At 39.8% G+C, this 21045-nt stretch overlaps 1 protein-coding gene across 3 annotated transcripts in view; it reads right to left on the bottom strand.

Moving 5' to 3' along the window:
• The window catches only part of SYNPO2 (synaptopodin 2), a 205830-nt gene that overhangs the window by 25231 nt on the left and 159554 nt on the right, over positions 1-21045 (bottom strand). For 2 of the 3 annotated variants that reach the window (XM_020879786.2, XM_070452383.1), the window contains exons 2-4: positions 19418-19569; positions 12716-13515; positions 8057-10242 (exon numbers count right to left, since the gene is read on the bottom strand). In XM_020879786.2, the coding sequence (XP_020735445.2) occupies positions 8057-10242; positions 12716-13515; positions 19418-19569 (3138 nt within the window). The remainder of the gene's footprint in view (positions 1-8056; positions 10243-12715; positions 13516-19417; positions 19570-21045) is intronic. The other variant, XM_070452384.1, reaches the window with a different exon arrangement.

The raw sequence follows: 21045 nt of genomic DNA, 5'->3' as shown, positions 1-21045 counted from the left end.
GCTTTTTCAACATTTCTTTGATTTAGAAGATTTTGAGTTATTCCTGAGATAGGTGTAGCTTATTGCTTCTGATGGGCAACTTCTTTTATATATAGTGACCTTTGCCATTTTGTGATCAAAGGCAGTAACGTCGCCATGTGATTTGTCAGGGGAAGCGCTCTGGAGTCTGTTGGGTCTTGAGTCAGCCCCATCACTTAGACAAGTTCCTTATCTTTACTGTATTTTCTCATCTGTAAAATAGCATGGTAATGGTACTTTCTTCATATGCTAGTCATTTTGTGATGACTGAGAAAGCTAACATTTGTTAAGTATTTAGAATGGCACCTAGCATATAGTAAGCCCTCAAAATTATCATCTTATTAATGGCTCTACAATTTTAAATTAAGGCAGTGAAACTCTCCAAAATATATGAAGGTTTTTTTGTTTTTGTTTTTTTTTTATGATTAACTTAGAAGTTCATATCTTTTCTCCTTGAAAGTTACACTAGTTCTTTAGGAGATGTTTCCAAAATGACAATGAGACATAGTTTAAAACAAAGACAAACAAACAAAAACCCAAAGCTAAAAAACCAAAGAACTACTAGAAAAATATAAGGTATAAAACTGCCCTTTCTGGGAACTTTTTACAGAAATAACCTTTTGAGAAAACTTCCATTGAGGATGTTGCGGCAAGAAAGGTTTGCTGCCTCATCCATACCCAGGGTGAAGGCATGGGAGTTCAGCCAAAAGACTTCATGCAACTCCAAGATTCCAGTGACGACTACATTTTTAGATATATTTGAAACACTGAAAACTTGTGACTCTGTCAACATTATCCTGCTTAGAATGATCCTTGTTGAAACATCTCAAGTTCTTATTGGTTTAGTAGCAAGCCAAGCTGGGTGCTGATTCATTATGATAAGAAAGTTCCCTGGAAAAAAAAAAGAAAAAGAAAGTTCCCTGAATTACTTTTAGTGGGAAAGGCATGAAGCCAAGGGTAGCACTTCCTTTTATGTAGAGCCTTTGATTTTTTTTTTTTTTTAATGACATTCCTCACTACCCTCAGCCCATGAATATCACCTTTTCATCCTGAAAGAAAATGAAAGAATTTTGGGAATTCAAAATTACAAAATCACTATCAAATCTATTTCCACTTATAAAACAGAGGCTTCTTTTTTAGACTGGTTTTCACTCCCAACATATTATTATAGCATCTGATTTTATAAGCAATCTTATGAAAGCAGTGGGGTACTTTCTAATGTCACTCAACATAGTAAAAGCTATCCATTAAGCATATACAGAGTAGGCTCTTGGTGGATAGTTTGGTGAAGATACAATTAACAGGTCTCAGAGGGTGGGATTCTGGGGTCTAATGAGACTATGGAAACCATGTCGTACTGAAGTGAGAGCCTGGGCTTGGATGTCAGGTAAGTATGTAGTTTCAACCCTAGCCCACTACTTGTAAGCTTAATGATTGCCAGACAAGTTGGTTAGCCTCTCTGAGCTTCAGATACCTCACCTATGAAATGGAAATAATAGTGCCTTCACTTTCAGGGTAATTCTGAAGAGTAAATTAAATCACAGTGTTATTGGTTAAGGGTGTAGGTCAACATGAAATCCAGGGTCCACTACTTAACACTGTGTGATCTTGGGCAAGATATTCAGCCTGTTTGTGCCTCAGAATCCCATCTGTAATCTATAAACTGAGGATTATGGTGAGACCTGTCTCAGAAGGACTGCTGATGATAAAAGATAATCTGTGGTGGTTAACAGAGGGGAGGAGGTGTGAGCAGGCAAAATGGGTTAAGGGTGGTTAAAGGTACAAACTACCAGCTGTAAAATAAATAAGTCCTGGGGATATTGTGCAGCGTGATGACTACAATTAACAATGAAAAAAAAAGTGAAAAGGTTAGTTGCTGTCATGTCTGACTCACTGTGGCCACATGGACTGTAGCCTGCCAGGCTCCTCTATCCATGGAATTCTCCACGCAAGAATACTGGAGTGGGTAAGCATTCCCTTCTCCAGGGTGTCTTCCTGACCCAGGGATCAAACCTGGATCTGCCACATTGCAGGTATATTCTTTACCATCTGAGCCACCAGGGAAGTCCATAGTTAAGAATACTGTATTGTATATTTGAAAGTTGCTAAGAGAGTAGATTTTAAAAGTTCTTATCATAAGAAAAAGAAATTTGTAACTATGCGTGATGATGGATGTTATACCTGGGCTTGACTGTGATGATCAATTTGCAATATATACTATTATCAAATTATTATATTGTACACCTGAAACTAACATTACTATAATGTTATATGTCAATTATATCTCCATTTTTTTTTAAAAAAAGAGAGAATCTATGAAGACACTTGGCACAACTCGGGGCCCACTTGTGCTCAGTTAATGTTAGACATTATAATTTACATAAAATACTTAACACCATTCCTGGCTTTTAGTAGAAACTTAATACATCAACCCCTCACCCTATCTTTTCCTTAGATCTTATGAGATGGTGTGAATGACTGTTACAGCTTCCATCCCCACCCATGTCATCTGTACTTGAACTGTATTATTGACTCAGGGTCTTTGTATGGTCTTGAGAACAGATTATTCCACTAACTAAAGATATCAAAGACTCTCTCTGACTTCTAAAGTGTCTCTTGAAGAACAATTTAAAATGCTTATTGTTTTTTTGATATTTATTTCCAAGGAGAAAAATTTTCTTTATTCCCAAAATGTGCATTTCTTTTCAACTTAAAGCTAATTGTGATCTGTGTTTATATTCCATGAACAACTAATAATAGTTCTCAAGAAGCTTAAGAAGTAGGGGCTATGAAGACAGGATTCCTCCAGTGTATATGGGAGTGTTATTATTTTAAATATTATTATTACTATTGCCAGGTTGAAGAAGAAGGGGCTTCCCTGGTAGCTCAGACTGTAAAGAATCTGCCTGGCATGTGGAAAACCTGAGTTTGATCCCTGGGTTGGGAAGATCCCCTGGAGAAGGGCATGGCAACCCACTCCAGTGTTCTTGCCTGAAGAGTCCCTGTGGACAGAGGAGCCTGGCGGCTGCAGTCCCTGGGGCTGCAAAGAGTCAGACGCGACTGAGCGACTAAGCCCAGCACAGAGGAGGAAGTGTAGGCTGGAAAGTAGGTCCTCATAATCACTTTTATTAGGGACCCTGAAGGCATTTCATGTCATAAAGCACACATAATTTAGATAAACATGTCAAGAATGAGGTATAAACAGAGGTAAACATGAGGAACTTTACATTTAGAACCAAAAAATGAATATTTATGAAATTCTGTATATCAATAACAACTATTTAAACTATAGGATCCTGTAGAGGTCTAACTTTTTATACTTAAGAAATACTTTATTAGCTGGCATAGCTCTGATAAAATCAGGAATCTTGAGAAATATCTCACAGGATTTGATATTTATAAATTAAATTTCTCTTCATTCAGTTGCTTCTGAGTAGTAAGGTCTATGATTTCCAAGTGCCAAATGGTAATTCAGTATAAAAATATACATACCATGGAAACATTCTTTTTTTTTTTTAATTTAAGAAACTAGCCCTACCTGATAACATCAAGGAAAAGATAAACTGACTTGGGGGCTTTTGGCTGTTATTGGCCTGATATCCCACAGGATGGTCTGTAATTTTTTCCTTTTTCTTTCTAACTCAGACTAGCCTCTTTCAGCAATTTTGCCTGGTGTTTGGGTCCTGTGGGAATTTACTAGCTTGTTTTATGGCCTTTGGCCAATCCTGGTGGGAAGTCTACAGAAGAATCCAATTCTGCTTTTTCCCAGAATACTTGTTGACAAACTCAGTGGCACAAAAGTGTTACATGAGTCTTTATGTCCCCCAGAGTCCAGTGACAAGGGGACTTGAGACCAGCAAGGGTCAGTGCTTCTGGGAATGATATTAGTTCTCAGAATTTACATATTTTTCTCATGAACTTTTAACAATTTTTAAAACAAACTCAACAACTCTGATTATAAGAGGGAATGGGAACACAGCCCACTGCTTCCCTCTGGAAGCATTTTAAGCATTTCACTTTTTAGAAAACAATCACTTCTTTTTGATGACCATGACTTCAAATACTCTTCCTGCTCGGCCAGTGGTGACTCATAAAATAGCAATAGATTTCAGGAATTCACCCGTAGGATACGGGTGCTTGCAGGTTCTCGAATTTATAACTGAATTAAATGATACACAGCAAGGGACTTTTGTTTGGAACATTAAATCCAATCTCAGACACTAATAGCTATGTGTCTTCTTGTGTTCTCAAGAGACTTCTGTGAAAGTGCTGCAGTCAAAGTGTATGATATGCCTGTCAGCAGAAAAAGGCCTTCAAAGTTTTTTTTAAGCTAGTAACTAAACAAAACAGTGGTCCCACATAAGTTAGTCCATTCCCTTTAAACACAGATCATTTGTTCTTGACAACTCAGATGTGACTCTTACTGCCAGGCTAGAATTCAGCTGTGTGACAATATTCAGTAGCCGTAAGAAACCCACTTTCTGAAAGCAGTCAGCACTATCTAGAAGAGCTAAAGAACCCTGGCTTAGTCTCAAGAACTACTGTAACTCAGATCAATTTTCCTATTGTTAAGATGAGTTGCTTCTTGTGAAGATTAAATGAGATACATGTTATCATTAAAAATCATACTAGACAAACTTTTACATGCTTCAAAATGACAGCCCCAATGTGTCTTATAAAACATATTCCTAAAAATGTATGCTTTACACTATCAATGAATATTCAAAATGCAGAAACAGTGTGATTTTCTTCTCTCAAAGAAGAATGTGTTTATTATTGAAATATTAGAAATAAAACTGTAACTGTTCTAAGATCAAAGTGGCAGTGGTCAGATCCCCAATCTTAAGAGTCCTGTGATTCAATCTGCCCTCCTATAGGACTGAGAGGAATATGTGTACTTAAATTTACAAAGCACCTTTCTTCATAGAATATCTGGTCTTGTGTGTTGTACTCAGTATGGTACAACATTCCAGGAAGAAAGGTTTGAGGCATTATTAAGGGGACACTGGTAGAAAGAAATTTGCATAAGGTCTTGTAGGAAGTCAGTGACTGTCGTTACATTTTATTTTATATTCCAGTGCCTGTAAACCATATAATGTACATAAGGTGCCTAACATAACACAAGCACTCAGTAATGAACGTTGCCATTGTGTTGGTGATGAAAACTTGACTTCGTAGGTGTTCTGCACAGAAATTAAGCTAACAAAGGACAAGAATAAAGGCAAGATCCTAAAAACCAAACAAAAACTGCTGCCTCATACCCTCAAACCAGTCAACTAACCAACTGAAACATCTGCTAACAACACCCAGAATTCAAAGGGTGTCCAGTGGGAAGGAAACTGAGGTCATGAGTCCTAAGTTTCCCACCTGCCACACTGACATCATTTCCAGAGCTCCAGCCTGAGAGGTGATACACCCAGCTTATTCTGTATGCAAGTTCCCAGGGGCTCCCTGACTGGGGAAAAGAGACAAAGAAATCTCTTCCTCTCCAGGGAGCTGGCTTAGTCTTTCTTCCTTCCATGCCCTCATCTCTCAGATGAAGTTAGACTCTGCTGTGGACAGAATTCTGGAAGATTCTCTGCCTTTTCCATAATTTGGGACTGTATGGTTCCAGATGAGAGCTATGCCACCAGCTCCCAGTCGAAGTTGTGGATGCTTTGACTGCATACCTGCCATGCTTCAATAGAAGCTTTTTGGGAGCCCCATGACAGTCCCACCCATGTTAGTTGTGTCTTTAGTCATCAACTCCAAATAGTGGCTCTGCTTAGACGTCCACCTGCCCTGCAGGAAACAGACCCCAAACACTCCCCATTCCTACATACCACCAACCATGGACCACTAGGGATACTCGTGGACCATGACCATGACCATGACCATGACCATTCATGGTCCTTGTGAACCAGAGGACTCAAATTGACCACCTTCTGTTCCACTGTCTTCTCCCTATTTCATGCCGTTCTTTAAATGCTATGTTAAGAATGCAAAGTTATAAAAATGATCTCCTTTCCTGCTTCACCTTAAGATGCCTTTTTTGGGTGTTCTATTAGAAAAGAATGCAAAATGCACAGCATTCAACAGACTTCCTTTGCAGGGAACAAGTAGTACAAACAATAGTATTATATCATGGATAGACTGCTTTTTCCTTTATCCTGTATGAATCTTCCTAATTGATTTCCCAAAAAGGCAAATAAGAGACCAAGCTACATCCTGTGGTTCTAATCTCTAGGTAAATTGCCATCAAAACCAATAGAAGATTTTCCAGAGAAAAAGCAAAGAATAAGCCCCATTGTTCTGTAGCTAACTTAATTCTCCTCTGTGTTATATCATAGAAATACCTATGGCTTGCAGTTTTGCAATGTACAGAGAAGTAGAAATGTTCACAAAAAAGAAACTCAGATATTCGGAGAGTGATATAAGTGAAATATCAGGAAAAATGACTTAGAACAGCTCATACAGGAACTTTTTTTAAAAATACATTGAACAGATAAAGAAGATAGTAATATTTTAATAGGATAGTGAAAATATAGCAGATTGACAGTGACAGCAGAAAAAGAACAGGAATACAGATATTTTCAGAGGATTAACATGGTGCCATGTACCCTCACACCAGGCAAGCTTTTATGCGAAGTCTCTAGACATATCTCCTCTATTGAGAAGATCGTTTTCCTTGGAGTTGTCAAAAATGCTTTGTGGTTCTCTACATTAATTCATGTTGAATAGTTTCCATGGTTGGTCAGACTTGGACTTAAAATAGATATGAGAAAGGTCTTCAGGTTTACTGTCAGTAACATTATTGACTTCAGAGCCAGCTGGATGATGACATGGTGTGTGACCAATCCAAATTTACAAGGTAACCTTGCCTTAATCCTCCTGGTCCATCAAATATAAATAATAAAATGAAGGTGCAAGAATAGAATTGCAAGGAACAGTGGGAGAAGCAGTGGTCAGAAAGAAAAAATAAAGAGAAGAAAAAAACCCGTGAGGTCACTCAGAAATGATGCTAATAACTGTGTGTTCTCACCGTACGGCCTCCACACACATGGGTTCCTTGTGCTTCACAGTCAGCCCCCAGAGTCAGTAACCCTTCAGTAATCCAGAGTCAGCAATCTCCCAATCACATGATTTCCAAAAGGAAAACAATGGTCACACATGTGCCTTTATCTGCAGCCTACTCACCTTTTTATATGTTCCTCCTTTACAATGTACTCTACCGCTTGCCTCAGCTGAGGAAAACAAACTTATGCTTTCATGGGCAATTGGAGATGTACTCACTTAGTTTCTTAAGTAATTGGGGAGGGAGGATGGGAATCAACCTCTAAGAATAATTATCCTTCTTGCCCATCTAGTTTACTTTAAAGAAGTCTTTGAAACGAGCTAATATATATAAAACATCTGGCAAGGAGCCTGGTAGATAATAAGTACTCCGTAATTATCAATCCCCTCTTTCTTATCCACCTTACTAAACTATGTACATTCCAACAATCCCCAAATTCTCTGTGACATCAAACAGGTGGCTGAGGTTGACAGACCAGAGCTGATCCCTGTCCTCAATAAATTTCTTATCCCTTAATACTAGTAATAGAGATAAAGCACTACTTAGAAAGGAAATGTCAGTCAATACATGTTATATTTTCACTACAATCGAACCTTGTCAGTGTAGGAACACAGCTGTTCTGTCACATAAAGACTGTGTCCTAATGTTGAGAATACTGATCACTGTCTTGTGGCTAAATGCATATACCCTAAGTATCCTGCTTACTTAATACAATGGCCCATGTCTATTTGGGGGTGCTCCCAGATATTTTTTAAGTGTGCAAAGAAGATAAATATAAGTCAATCTGAGTTAGATTTCTGACTCATTAAAAATATTCTGCTTCTTGGACCCAGATTGGGAGGTGACATCTGAAATTAAGTAAGTTGAGGACTTGCTAGGCATTCTCGGGGACTCAAGTTAACACCGCAAACAATTCGTTTCAAGCAAAGTGGACACTCAGCTTCGGCTACAAGATTACTCTTCCACCACAGATGGTTTCCACACCTGAACTGTGACACCGCTCTTCTTTGCTGAGAACTTTGGCCTTGGTGCCACAAAGTAAGATGTTGAGGCTGATTCCTGCTTTGGAGAGGTGGGGACGGCCACGGGCACTGGGGAAGCGCTGGCTGGCGAGGTGGCCTCAGCAAAGAAGGAGGGCGGAGAGGTATAGGCGGGCATGGAGTACACAGAAGAGGCTTGCACATCAGTGGGCGAGCCGACGGTCACGGGCCGAGGAGGAAGAGCTTGCTTCGCAGCTGGCACTGAACTGACCTTCACCGACGGCTTGGCGGGGAGGCCGTCCTTCGCATCTGGAGGTTGGAAAGTAAACAAGGATGCATTAAGCTGATAGGGCTGGTGCTTCATGACATCCAACGCATTGAGGGGTTTCTTGCCCTTTTTCTTGCCTGTCTTGGAGGCCTGGAGGCCTGATGGCTGAGACTTGACAGCAGCCGGTGGGTAGGAGGGGGAGTGGATAGGATTGTAGGCCACAGGCGGAGGCGCTCGGACATTGGAGGAGTACTTCCAACCGGCCGGGAGCGACGGGGTGGGAGACTGAGCCCGGGCAGCGTGGGCCTGCACGGTGTCCGAATCGACCACATACTTCTCCATCCTTGACTGCCTCTTAGCAAAGAGCTGGGCTCCTTTCCCACTCATGCCTGGAAGCTCATTGGATGGTCCCGCCGCGCCGGCACGAGCAGTGTTCGCTGTCGGGGTGGGAGCTGCTGGTTTGGGAGTGTAGTTCCGGCTGGCTACCGCTGCCTGTGGGCCTTTGAAAGGACCAGCCAGATTCAGAGCACTCGCAGGCCGGGCGGGAGCGTAGGAAGGCTGCGCGATTTTGATGGAGGAGACCACGGTGCCACGTGACGGGTTGGATGTGGGGAAGGCAGGAGGTTGCGTTGGAGCCACTCCTGGCGACCAGACGGGAGAAACCGGAGTTACTGGTTGGGAGGATGAGGACTTGACAGCAGGCTTTGGAGCAACAGGAGGCGGGGTCTTCTGTTTTGCAGAGGAGCCTTGCATGAAGTTACAAGCCTCTGCTCCTAAACTGAGGTAGTCTTCTTCAGGTCCGGAGTCTGCTCCCGCACCAGGGCCCTTTTTGCCCTCAGAATTTTGAAGAAGTGACAAGAGTTCAGGGTTGGGGCTGACTTTGGGCTCTTTAAACGTGAACATGGGTTTTGTCGTGCTTCTCCTTTTGGCCTCCTGCAGTATCCCCGTTCTCTTTGCTGGCACCGCAATCCTCTCATCCCGGGAAGCTATTCGTTCAGACGAATCGTAAAAGGCCGGCTGGGACCACGGGGCAGGCTGGGGCCACGGAGGGGGCGGCGCTGGGCCAGCGGTTGGACTCGACACTGCTCTGGAGAAGGTTTCGGGTGGGGGCGTGACTGCAGAGTACGGTGGAGGCGCAGGAAAGTCAGCGATGGGGCTTGTCACGTTTCGGCTGGGAGAGAAGGGAGTGGCCGGCTGGTTCCCAGACCCCGGGAAGGGCTTGGCTGTTCTGTTCACGGGCATCATCCTCTGCGCCTCTGCTGTCTCAGACACCCCAGTGAAGCCATTCTGTTGGGGCACGTGGCCGAGACCATGGCTCACCTCAATGTAGCTTCTGCTCACAGAGCTCTGCGCTCTCACCGACGCTTCTTCCTTCCTTTGGTAAGACGTCACGGTCCTCAGGCCATCTGTCTGGGCGGCATCTGCTTCTCTGCTTGGCCCTCCAGCCACCCTCTCCTCCTCTTTCTGGGCTGTGATCTGATCCATTCTCTCCCTCCTCTTGGCGAACATGAGGGCCCCCTTGCCGGTGGTGTCTGGCAACATCTCCATCCTGTCCCCTCTGCTCAGTTTCTTTTCAATGTCCACTAGACCAGAATCCCAGTCAAAGTTCACGACTTGTGTGTTGTCGTCAGTGTCAGACAACAACTCTTCATCCACCTCCGATTCGCTCGCGCCCAGAAATGCTACTTCACATGGATCCTCCTTGTCGCCGTCTTCCTCCTCCTCCTCTGCCTCTCGCTCAAGCTCACCAGTCCCGTAGCTGACTAGGGTGTATTTCCTGGCCCTCCGACGACGCTTCTTAAACATCAACACCCCCTTGGAGTTGGGGTTGGGGGCATCTGTCAGAAGGAGGGCAATGCTTTTGCATTTAGATTTTGCTTCTTTCACCTGCTTTTCTGATAAGCTTTCACTCCTCCTGAGCCCTAGGGAAAATACAAAGATTACATTGAGTTGATGAGTTCAAGGAAGACTGCATAGCAACCCAGAAATCAACTCTCCTGGGGGAAACTAAATACAGAAAAAACATGTTTACAATTGGGTACTAAATTGTGATGCAATCCAACTCATTTCTCTTTCTTCTTTCAAAATGTATACTTTTGAAGTATACTTCAATGTATACTTCTTTCAAAATGTATACTTCTTTCAAAATGTATACTTTTCTATATTGATATATATGATGATATAATATAGATATAACTTGCATATATATGTCACTTCATTTTTTTCTACAAATTCATTTTTATGTTGATTAGAATATGTCTCATAACTTGTTTCTGTATAGCTCCTTAAACTTTAACAATAAACACTGGAAAATAAATGTCAGTTAATTGGATATAATTAAAATTACAATGGAAATAATTTAAGGACATAATATTTTCCAAAAACAACTTAGGACATACCTTGCATTTTCATATTTTAAAAATAAAATGTTGATATAAAACATTTCCAAGCATTTTAAAAAGGAGGGAGGGAGAAATAAGAAAATATTGTTTACTTAAATCTTTTAACATAATGAGTTAAAATATTTAGGTTTTCTTTTTTTTTTTAGTTTGCCATTCCCCCAAAGTCTTTGCATTCACAGCTACCAAATCAAAATAAATTCAAAAATGTAATGAATAATAATTGAAGGTACTGAATCAATAATTAACAATAATTCAGAGTATAAAGTTATTGTGATTATATTTAAGAAACTTTAGCTACAAAGTTGTCTAGATAAAGTTGTTTATAAATGCATTGCTCTCTTGGAAATATAATACTACTTTAGTTGCAGCAATAATAAGTGTAAATCTTGGGGAAATTTTAAATTATATTACTAGTAACCTTTACAGCTGTAGGTAGAAATGATACAGAAATTAAGTCATGTAAAATAAGAACCTGACAGTTTTAGAATAGCAAAAATTTATATTTAAAATTTTAATATTATTATTGTTATAAAAAATAAATTTGTGGCAAGTTAACTTATAGCACTATCAATGATAAAAATAAGAATGATTCACAAATAATTTTTGAATTCCTCAAAAGAGTTAAATAAAAATTTCAGACATTTAAAAAAAATTTTTTTAATTGAAAATTAGCTCTGTTTGTGACTAGGGGGAAAAAATCAGACTTAATGGTTAACTTTTTAAAAATAAAATGGAATCAAAATAGTTTTATAACAAAATTACAGATATTCACTGGTAATCAAATTTTACTTAGAGAAAACAGTTAAAAGCATGGTCATTCCTAAATGTAATTCCTTTTTTGACTAGTGTTATACAACTTACTATTAAATTGACAGTCACAGTTGCACAGTTGTTGCTAACTTCACTGCCAACATGTAAAGTATGTGAGTGCTGCCTTAATACACTTGTTTAATATGCTATAAATGTGAAGATGCATACAGATGCTTAAAGTATAAGGAATGATTAACAGCACTTGTCAATTCAGCTACACATGGTTATGCTAAAAATATGCTTTAAAAGGAATAACAGTAGTTAGGAGAATTAATATACTACTTTGAATAACCAAGATCATTACTGTTGCGTATCACTCATACATTCAAGTGCCTTTGACGGTCAACCTTTACCTCCTCAAATGCCTAAATGAAATTCCAAATTTGTTTTAAAAAAGTACATGAAAGAAAATTATAGATATCATAAAACCCAACTGCCATTCCTATCTTCATTTGCCTTTCTGTAATCACTCTCCTGGGTAAAACAAAACACCATAAAAGGCCTTGATTTTAAAATATATCTTGAGTTGGGAGACATTTAAATGGCTTCACATGGCCTTGGGGATTGACTTCTGTGTCTAGAAGGTAGATGAGATGCTTTGCAGTCTAGTGAAGACTTAACAAAACGGAGAGGATCATGTAACTGCTCAGTATTCCACATGTCCTTGTCCATCAAACTCACTTCTGCAAGCATCATCATGCTGCACAATGATTTTTTTTTCAAAATGAGGATCTGCTTTTAATATCAGTGGTTAAGCCTGTATTTTAAAGACACCTCTCCGCAGCAAACTCAACAGTTTTTGACATTTAAACTCAGCTTCCACATGACTGCAAAGACTCTCAAATGGTATTTTAAAATGGAATATGAGACAAATCAAAAAAGGCACATTAACTTAGTATTTTCTTTAACAGTCCCCATGTCTTTGGGAATAAAAGAAAATGCATTAAAAACATTCAAATCTACTACGAAGTTAAAACTTATTACTTCCAGTTCAGAAATTGGTGTTTTCTACAATTTCATGTTTGTTATTTTGTGCATTAGTTAAAAAAAAAAAAAAAAGCCAATGAGAGACATAAGAAAAACCTTAAAAAGAGAAAATCCAGGCAGGCGAACCAGCAGCAAAACGCCCTAACTCCCAAGCCCCTTCCAGTCGCCCAGCAGTGGCTCCCAGCGCAGGACTTACGTGCGTGGCGCGCTCTGTGCTTGTGAGGTCTGCTGTGATCCCTTTCTGAGCGTGGATCTTCTCCCTGCCCTGTGCCTTCTGATGAGACTGCAAAGGATACCAGAGAAGGAGGTGCTTCTGACGGCCCTCCTTCCACTGGAGGAGCCACACACCCCTCTGCTGCCTGAAGCCTGCACCCTTCCGTCTTCTGCCTGTCAGAGCAGTCCAAGATCACCTCCAGGCGGGGCAGCCCCGGGGCGGCCGCTTCACTTCCCTGGGTCAGGCTCAGCTCCTGGCCACTGGAGATCTGGATTATCTTGCTGGACCTCAGAGGAGGGTCCTCTTTCTCACTAGTGGGGGCAGACTTTATGTGGACAAGCCCGTCGTGTTGTAAATCAGGCTCTGGGTCAGGAGACTTAGATTTTTCTGCCCCCAGGAGAGCCACGACCGCGGCTCGCGCGCCCTTGCATCTCTCTTGTGACAGGGACAGTTGGAGCTCAACCACAGTGCCTGGCCGCCCTGCGTCTGCCTTCTCACTGAAGATAATCTCCTCTGGACAGCGTCCGCTTTCAGAGTCAGACGTGTGAGAGGCCAGGCCTGCTTCTTCTTTTGTGCGCCCAGAAAAACCAGCGCCACTCGCTTGCTCCTCAGCCTGGGGAGCTCCGCTCTTGACCGGGACAACGTAGAACTCTCTGGACTGGCTCTTCGTGGCTGGCCGAATCTGCAGGGTGGTACTTTCCACGTACCCTCCATGGGTGACATTCTCCTGGTTTTTGTTTTCAGTTTCAGAGATCGAAGTTTCACTTATTCCACTGGATGGTCTGCACACAGGAAAGTTAGTCCAGACAGTTAAATCAGAGTGTGTTACACCTGCCAAGAACTTCCTGACACTTGTATGATGTCTAATACACAATACAGTAAAAATATTTCCTCTTAAATGTCAACTGCAACATATTTGAAAACAGAACTTGGCAACATGTTTATATTATTATTGAAAGATCTTCCAAATAAACTTGTCTGTAAAGCAAAACAAAAATGCTCACAAAAGTTTATAAAACCAAAATCCATCCTGAATTCACTTTTTTTTTTCATTTTTTTAAAGCATAGGTTATAGCTATATGGATGCCCTTCATCTATAATTGTTGGGGTGTTTTCAAATAATCATGCTTGTTATAATATGACAAAGCAGTGTAATGTCTCATTGACTGAGTTAAGTCTGGACATTATAAAGTTACATAAACATATTCAGCAGCTTCAGAGCAATTTAAGTATACAGATAAATCAAGTAATCCTTTTAGAGGCTGTGCTTTCTTGAAAGGAATGAAATAGAAGCTGTTTTTTAAGCTCCAATGGGCATGTGTTTTGTAATAAGTGGACCCCAGCCCAGTACTCTTGTGCAAAGAGAAATCTTTTCCAGGGTGCAATGAATCATTGAGTCATGGAGTATTTATAATCTGAAATGTCTCCCCTTCTCTATCTGAACTTGTCACTTGGAGCATTTTCCTTATAGGATCTCTGAAGTCAAACTGTTCCTTAATCGCTCAGGTAGGGAGCCCACAGCTGCTCACCACAGTCTTTTTATTTTGACCTTAACCGTTCCCAGCTGGTTTTGCAAATTTGTGTTTGCAAGAAGCAAAGTCAGTTAAGGGTTAAATGACTTCTTGCATGAAACTCTAACTTTAACTGCTTTTAGAAGAGAAGCATCATTCACAGAACAGCTGTAGGAGATGCTTTCATTTTTGTAAATTTTTTAAAGAAGCAGTAGCATCTATCTCAGCCCCATTCTTTTTCCCTCAAAAGTACCCTAACTAATGCAGGATCATCTATTGAAGGGAGTGAGCCCACACTTCTATTCTATTCAAAGGAATTCACCTTAGAATTTATGTGGTAGTAAAATTTAAGACCAATATTCAAAATAATTACTCTTGACTTTGCTTTTCACTGAATTTGGCAAAACAAAAATAAACAAAGCACAAGCTAACAATCAAATGAAATGGAGCTTTCTCTGTGCAAATAATCTGTAGAGCTTCCTGGTAATAGCACCAAAAAAAAAAAATTATAGTCTTTTTAAAACATGATGAAAGCAAATTAAATATTTCTCATATAGGAAGTGACAAATACACTCTATGCAACTGAAATTTGAGAGTTTCAAAAGGGCACAGTTTTAATTTAGGAAGGCCTACAGCAGTCAGAGAAGAAAAAGAAATAAAAGGAATCCAGATAGGACAAGAAGAAGTGAAACTCTCACTGTTTGTAGATGACATGATCCTCTACACAGAAAACCCTAAAGACTCTACCAGAAAATTACTAGAGCTAATCAATGAATATAGTACATTTGCAGGATATAAAATTAACACACAGAAATCCCTAGCATTCCTATACACTAACAATGAGAAAACAGAAAGAGAAATTAAGGAAACAATACCATTCACCATTGCAACAAAAAGAATAAAATACTTAGGAGTATATCTACCTAAAGAAACAAAAGACCTATACATAGAAAACTATAAAACACTGACGAAAAAAATCAAAGAGGACACAAATAGATGGAGAAATATACCGTGTTCATGGATTGGAAGAATCAATATTGTCAAAATAGCTATACTACCCAAAGCAACCTATAGATTCAATGCAATCCCTATCAAGCTACCAACGGTATTCTTCACAGAACTAGAACAAATAATTTAACAATTTGTATGGAAATACAAAAAAATCTCGAACAGCCAAAGCAATCTTGAGAAAGAAGAATGGAACTGGAGGAATCAACCTGCCTGACTCAGGCTATGCTACAAAGCCACAGTCATCAAGACAGTATGGTACTGGCACAAAGACAGAAATATAAATCAATGGAACAAAATGGAAAGCCCAGAGATAAATCTACATACCTACAGACACCTTATCTTCGACAAAGGAGGCAAGGATATACAATAGAAAAAAGACAACCTCTTTAACAAGTGGTGCTGGGAAAACTGGTCAACCACTTGTAAAAGAATGAAACTAGAACACTTTCTAACACCATACACAAAAATAAACTCAAAATGGATTAAAGCTCTAAATGTAAGACCAGAAACTATAAAACGCCTAGAGGAGAACATAGACAAAACACTCTCTGACATGAATCACAGCAGGATCCTCTATGACCCACCTTCCAGAATATTGAAAATAAAAGCAAAAATAAACAAATGGGACCTAATGAAACTTAAAAGCTTTTGCACAACAAAGGAAACTATAAGCAAGGTGAAAAGACAGCCTTCAGAGAGGGAGAAAATAATAGCAAATGAAGAAACAGACAAAGGATTAATTTCAAAAATATACAAGCAACTCCTGCAGCTCAATTCCAGAAAAATAAATGACCCAATCAAAAAATGGGCCAAAGATCTAAACAGACATTTCTCCAAAGAAGACATACAGATGGCTAACAAACACAGGAAAAGATGCTCAACATCACTCAATATCAGAGAAATGCAAACCAAAACCTCAATGAAGTACCATTACACACCAGTCAGAATGGCTGCTATCCAAAAGTCTACAAGCAATAAATGCTGGAGAGGGTGTGGAGAAAAGGGAACCCTCTTACACTGTTGGTGGAAATGCAAACTAGTACAGCCACTATGGAGAACAGTGTGGAGATTCCTTAAAAAACTGGAAATAGAACTGCCATATGACCCAGCAATCCTACTCCTGGGCATACACACCAAGGAAACCAGATCTGAAAGAGATACATGTACCCCAATGTTCATTGCAGCACTGTTTATAATAGCCAGGACATGGAAGCAACCTAGATGCCCATCAGCAGACAAATGGATAAGGAAGCTATGGTACATATACACTATGGAATATTACTCAGCCATTAAAAAGAATTCATTTGAATCAGTTCTAATGAGATGGATGAAACTGGAGCCCATTATACAGAGCGAAGTAAGCCAGAAAGATAAAGACCAATACAGTATACTAACTCATATATATGGAATTTAAAAAGATGGTAACGATAACCCTATATGCAAAACAGAAAAAGAGACACAGATGTACAGAACAGACTTTTAGACTCTGTGGGAGAAGGCAAGGGTGGGATGTTCAGAGAGAACAGCATTGAAACAAGTATACTATCAAGGGTGAAATAGATCACTGCCCAGGTTGGATGCATGAGATGGGTACTCAGGGCTGGTGCACTGGGAAGACCCAGAGGGATGGGATGGAAAGGGAGGTGGGAGGGGGGATCGGGATGGTTAACACATGTAAATCCATGGCTGATTCATGTCAATGTATGGCAAGAACCACTACAATATTGTAAAGTAATTAGCCTCCAATGAATAAAAATGAATGGAAAAAAATAAAAAAATAATAATAATTTAGGAAGGCCTTGAGATGAAAGTAGATTAAATTACTTTGAATTATATCAGCAATAAATTATGAAGCTGAGAAGAGAGTAGTTTGAATTCATTCCAGACTTACAGACTGTAATACAGGCAAATGGGTCAGATAAATATTAACATTTATTGGTAGCCAAGATAAAACGGAGATATACATGAATAAAAATCATAAAAGACCTAGAGGTTAAATAAAGCTTTATACCTTAAAATGCTCATTTCCATTCAGTGCACATAGGTACTTAATTCCAACTTTTATGTGTCATAATTATATGTGTGTGTGTGTGTATAAAACATTTAAATAAAATTTACAATAATAGAGACAATGTTGAAGATTTTAAGATAGTCTGACCCAGCTACCTCTGCGTAATAGCCCAGGAAAAGTAAACCACTTGTCCTCTAGGGACAGATGACAGTTACATGAGCAAGAGAAATATTTAATTCCAGGAAACAATGTTCAGATATCCAGATTTGTAGAGGTGCTGGTGATGATGATGATGATAATTACTTTGGGGATGATTGAGATTTCATTTAAAATCTCTGCAATTATTTATTTACTTTGTAAAAATAAAAAGACTTAATAATAATCAAGATTCCAATTATTAAAAGTAGCAGAGAACTAGTCCATTTACTTCTAAAAGTAAATATGTACCTAAGACTCAGCTTTAAACCACCAAGGACTTTCCCAATGACAGTAATCAAAACAAGAACTAGTAGGGGATGTTCCACTCTACAAATGTGTTCTGAAAAGACTGACCTCATTAAATCAGCAAAGACACTAAAGGGGAATAAATTAGGAAAGGTTTTTCTCCTATTTTGGATGTGATTAAACCTTTACAAAGACAGAACAAATACCTCAGAGATTTAAATGCAATAATGGCCAACACTTTGACTACACTTGGCAAGGTTTCCATGAGATCTCTTGAAAAAGCAAATGGCAGCTTTACGAATAAGTAGGATCTCAGTGGCTTACACACTGGACTTGAGGGTGAATGTTTAGATGGGAGATTGTGAGAGAATTGCGAGATTTCTTTTTTTTACCAAAATTTTGGCCACAGTAAGTTCGTGTTTGTATAGAAATGGGATCATACTGAATGATTACCAGAGGGGTAATGCTGTATGTGGCTTCCTAGATGACTCAGTGGTAAAGAACGTGAAAGTAAGTGAAAGTGTTAGTCTGCGTGTCAACTCTTTGCGACCCTATGGACTGTAGCCCGCCAGGCTCCTCTGTCCTTGGAATTTCCCAGGTAAGGATCCTAGAGTAGGTTGCCATTCCCTTCTCCAGGGGATCTTTCTTACCCAGGGATAGAACCCAGGTCTCCTGCATTGCAGGTGAATTAAGCCCCTCAGAGGTAAAGAATCCGCCTGCAATGTAGGAGACATGAGTTTTATCCCTGGGTCAGGAAGATCCCCTGGAAAAGGAAATGGCAACCCACTTCCGGCTTCTTGCCTGGAAAATCCCATGGAAAGAGGAGCCTGACTCTAAGGTCACAAGAGTCAGACATGACTTAGCAACCACCACCAACAGTGCTATTATGTAGTCTTTCTGCACAGTTAAGGCAAAACTCCTAGAAGTTTTTGAAATTCTGTGTGAAGGAAGCCTTAGATTTCCTTTGTGGATTCATTGTATTAGCATGGTCAGGGCCTCACTTACAAGGTTAATATGGACTAAACTGTGATTTGTACATGGTGAAAATGTTGATGCTGTAGTTTCTTTGTGATGACCCTGATTGTTTTGTTTTTATGTTTAAGGTTGACTTCTGCATGTTTAAGCAATTAGGTTAGGAGCATAGCATTTGGAGAGATCAAATTGACAAGCATTTGATTGTCATTTGCATTGAGAGTCCAAAAACTTTAACCATTAGCTTTTGCCCATATATAAATATTGTTGTTTTTTTGAAATACAAATCAGGCTGCTTTTAAGGGTTTCTTGGTTCTTTTCCTCCTCTTAGGCATCCACTTGCTATTCAAATAAATATTACACAGTGTAACATTTTAACATGTAAACATTTTAAATTAATCTATAAATCTAGGAATTATAATTTAGTGATCATAGTTAATCTTGACCTAGAAGTATTATATTATGCTCAATATACTGAGCTTCCTAAGGAAGTAGTCTAAAATACCTAAGATTTTCAACAAAGTTCTTGAAACAAACTTTTCAAGTTAATTCTCAATTAACAAGAAAATTCAGCTGATTAGAATTATCATTTTCCAAACACTATGGTTTTTCTGTTTATACTGACATACAGAGAACCCTCATTTCCCCATAGAGAACAGTTTACATGATGGTAGGAGCTTTAATCATTGCCATGTAGCTTCAAGAGAAAATAAGTATTCCAACAAATCTTTTTACCTTTTGACGAGCATTTGGAGAGAGTCTGTTATGCTCTCCATGAGCTTGATGACTTCTGGGTAGGTGAGGTCTGCACACGGGTTGCCATTGATGGAAACCACTTCATCCCCCTCACAGAGCCCAGACCCGGAGGCTTTGCTCTGGCTTCTGATCTGAGTGGAGTGAAAAAGGAGGCAATCATTAGAATTATATGACTTGTAAAGAAAAAAAACACGCCACTGTCTTGGAGAAATTTTTACTTGGGAGTAGTAAATAGATCTGCAAACTTAAATCAGCCCTGAGTTTTAATTCACCTGTTAACCTATAAGACGATCTTAAACACTTCTAACCCCTGTTACAATTTATTACATACCATACTGTCAAACTTTCAATTCATAGATTTCTAGGTAAATAGACCAAAAAAAAAAAAAAAAAGTAAATCTATGGTGAAGGAATGAGAATAATGAAATAAAGAACAGTGAAGAATGGCGAAGACAAATGTTTAACTTAGTTACACATTAAAAATAATTATTTCATACTGTGATGCTTGATCTAATCAGAACATGTCTCCTCTCATTAAAGTAAATTTTAAGAGCCTTCTCATTGACAGTGTGGGTGGAATACCAACTATCAGAAGGAGATGGAGGGCAGGACAATGAGTCTAAGGAGAGAGCTCTATAGCTCAATAAACTGATGAAAGCCCTTCCAGTAAAATGTGGAAAATTAGGCACCAGGATGTTAAGAATTATGTCAAAGGGAAAAATCCTTCATTGAAATCAGTTATTCAAGACTTGATAATAAGTAAACTTTAGCGAAAAAGGCGGAGAAGGCAATGGCAGCCCACTCCAGTGTTCTTGCCTGGAGAATCCCAGGGACGGCGGAGCCTGGTAGGCTGCCGTCTATGGGGTCGCACAGAGTCGGACACGGCTGCAGTGACTTAGCAGCAGCAGCAGCAGCGAAAAAGGAAAAAAAAAAAAAAAGATTATTTTGCAAAAAATAAAAACAGCCCTGCTTCAGGACTGCATCATATTCTAGCACAGATTCAGTGGAAGAAGAACTGACTAAAAACCTAGAAGAGAACTTTCAGATGCTGAAGAAGAGAAACTTAGAGGAATAGAATAGCAGCAGAGAGCTCCCAGCGGTCCCTAGTGAGGAATAGCATTCAGGTATTCCTGAAGGTTAGCATTCTGTGTAATTAGGATTGTGGCAAAATGTTGTGCTCGTCCTTCTCTCTCCGCCCATTCTCTACCCTCTCTGGCTCTGCTTTCTGGCCTCTAGAGCCTGCAGTGGCCAAGTTCCCTTGCATGCTGACCCCTGGCTGGCTTTGGTCAACAGGAAGCTCCAACGAGAGATAAAGAGCAAGGGAAATGAGAGGGCAGGGAAACGCCCTCCCTGCTGGACCTGCTGGGCCACGGCTTGGCACTGGCGCTGCTCCTCGACGTAGACAGTCAGAGCTCCTGTCTGCCAGTCGCTCTACCATGCCTTAACTCCTGTTGTGTTCCAATAACACGCACCACCTCCTTGCATCTTCAGACCTAAGGGTAATAACAGCTTCCTGCTCTTGACCTCTGGGTTCTTCATTTTCATTTGTTGGTTTCCACGAGCCTGTGCTATATTATCTTTAATTACTCCTTTGAATATGCCACTTA

This window comes from Odocoileus virginianus, chromosome 21 (genome assembly GCF_023699985.2).
Source record: "Odocoileus virginianus isolate 20LAN1187 ecotype Illinois chromosome 21, Ovbor_1.2, whole genome shotgun sequence".
In the NCBI taxonomy this organism is placed as follows: domain Eukaryota; kingdom Metazoa; phylum Chordata; class Mammalia; order Artiodactyla; family Cervidae; genus Odocoileus; species Odocoileus virginianus.
Note: the sequence above shows the minus strand (reverse complement) of the source record. Positions and strands in the feature narration are given on the sequence as shown.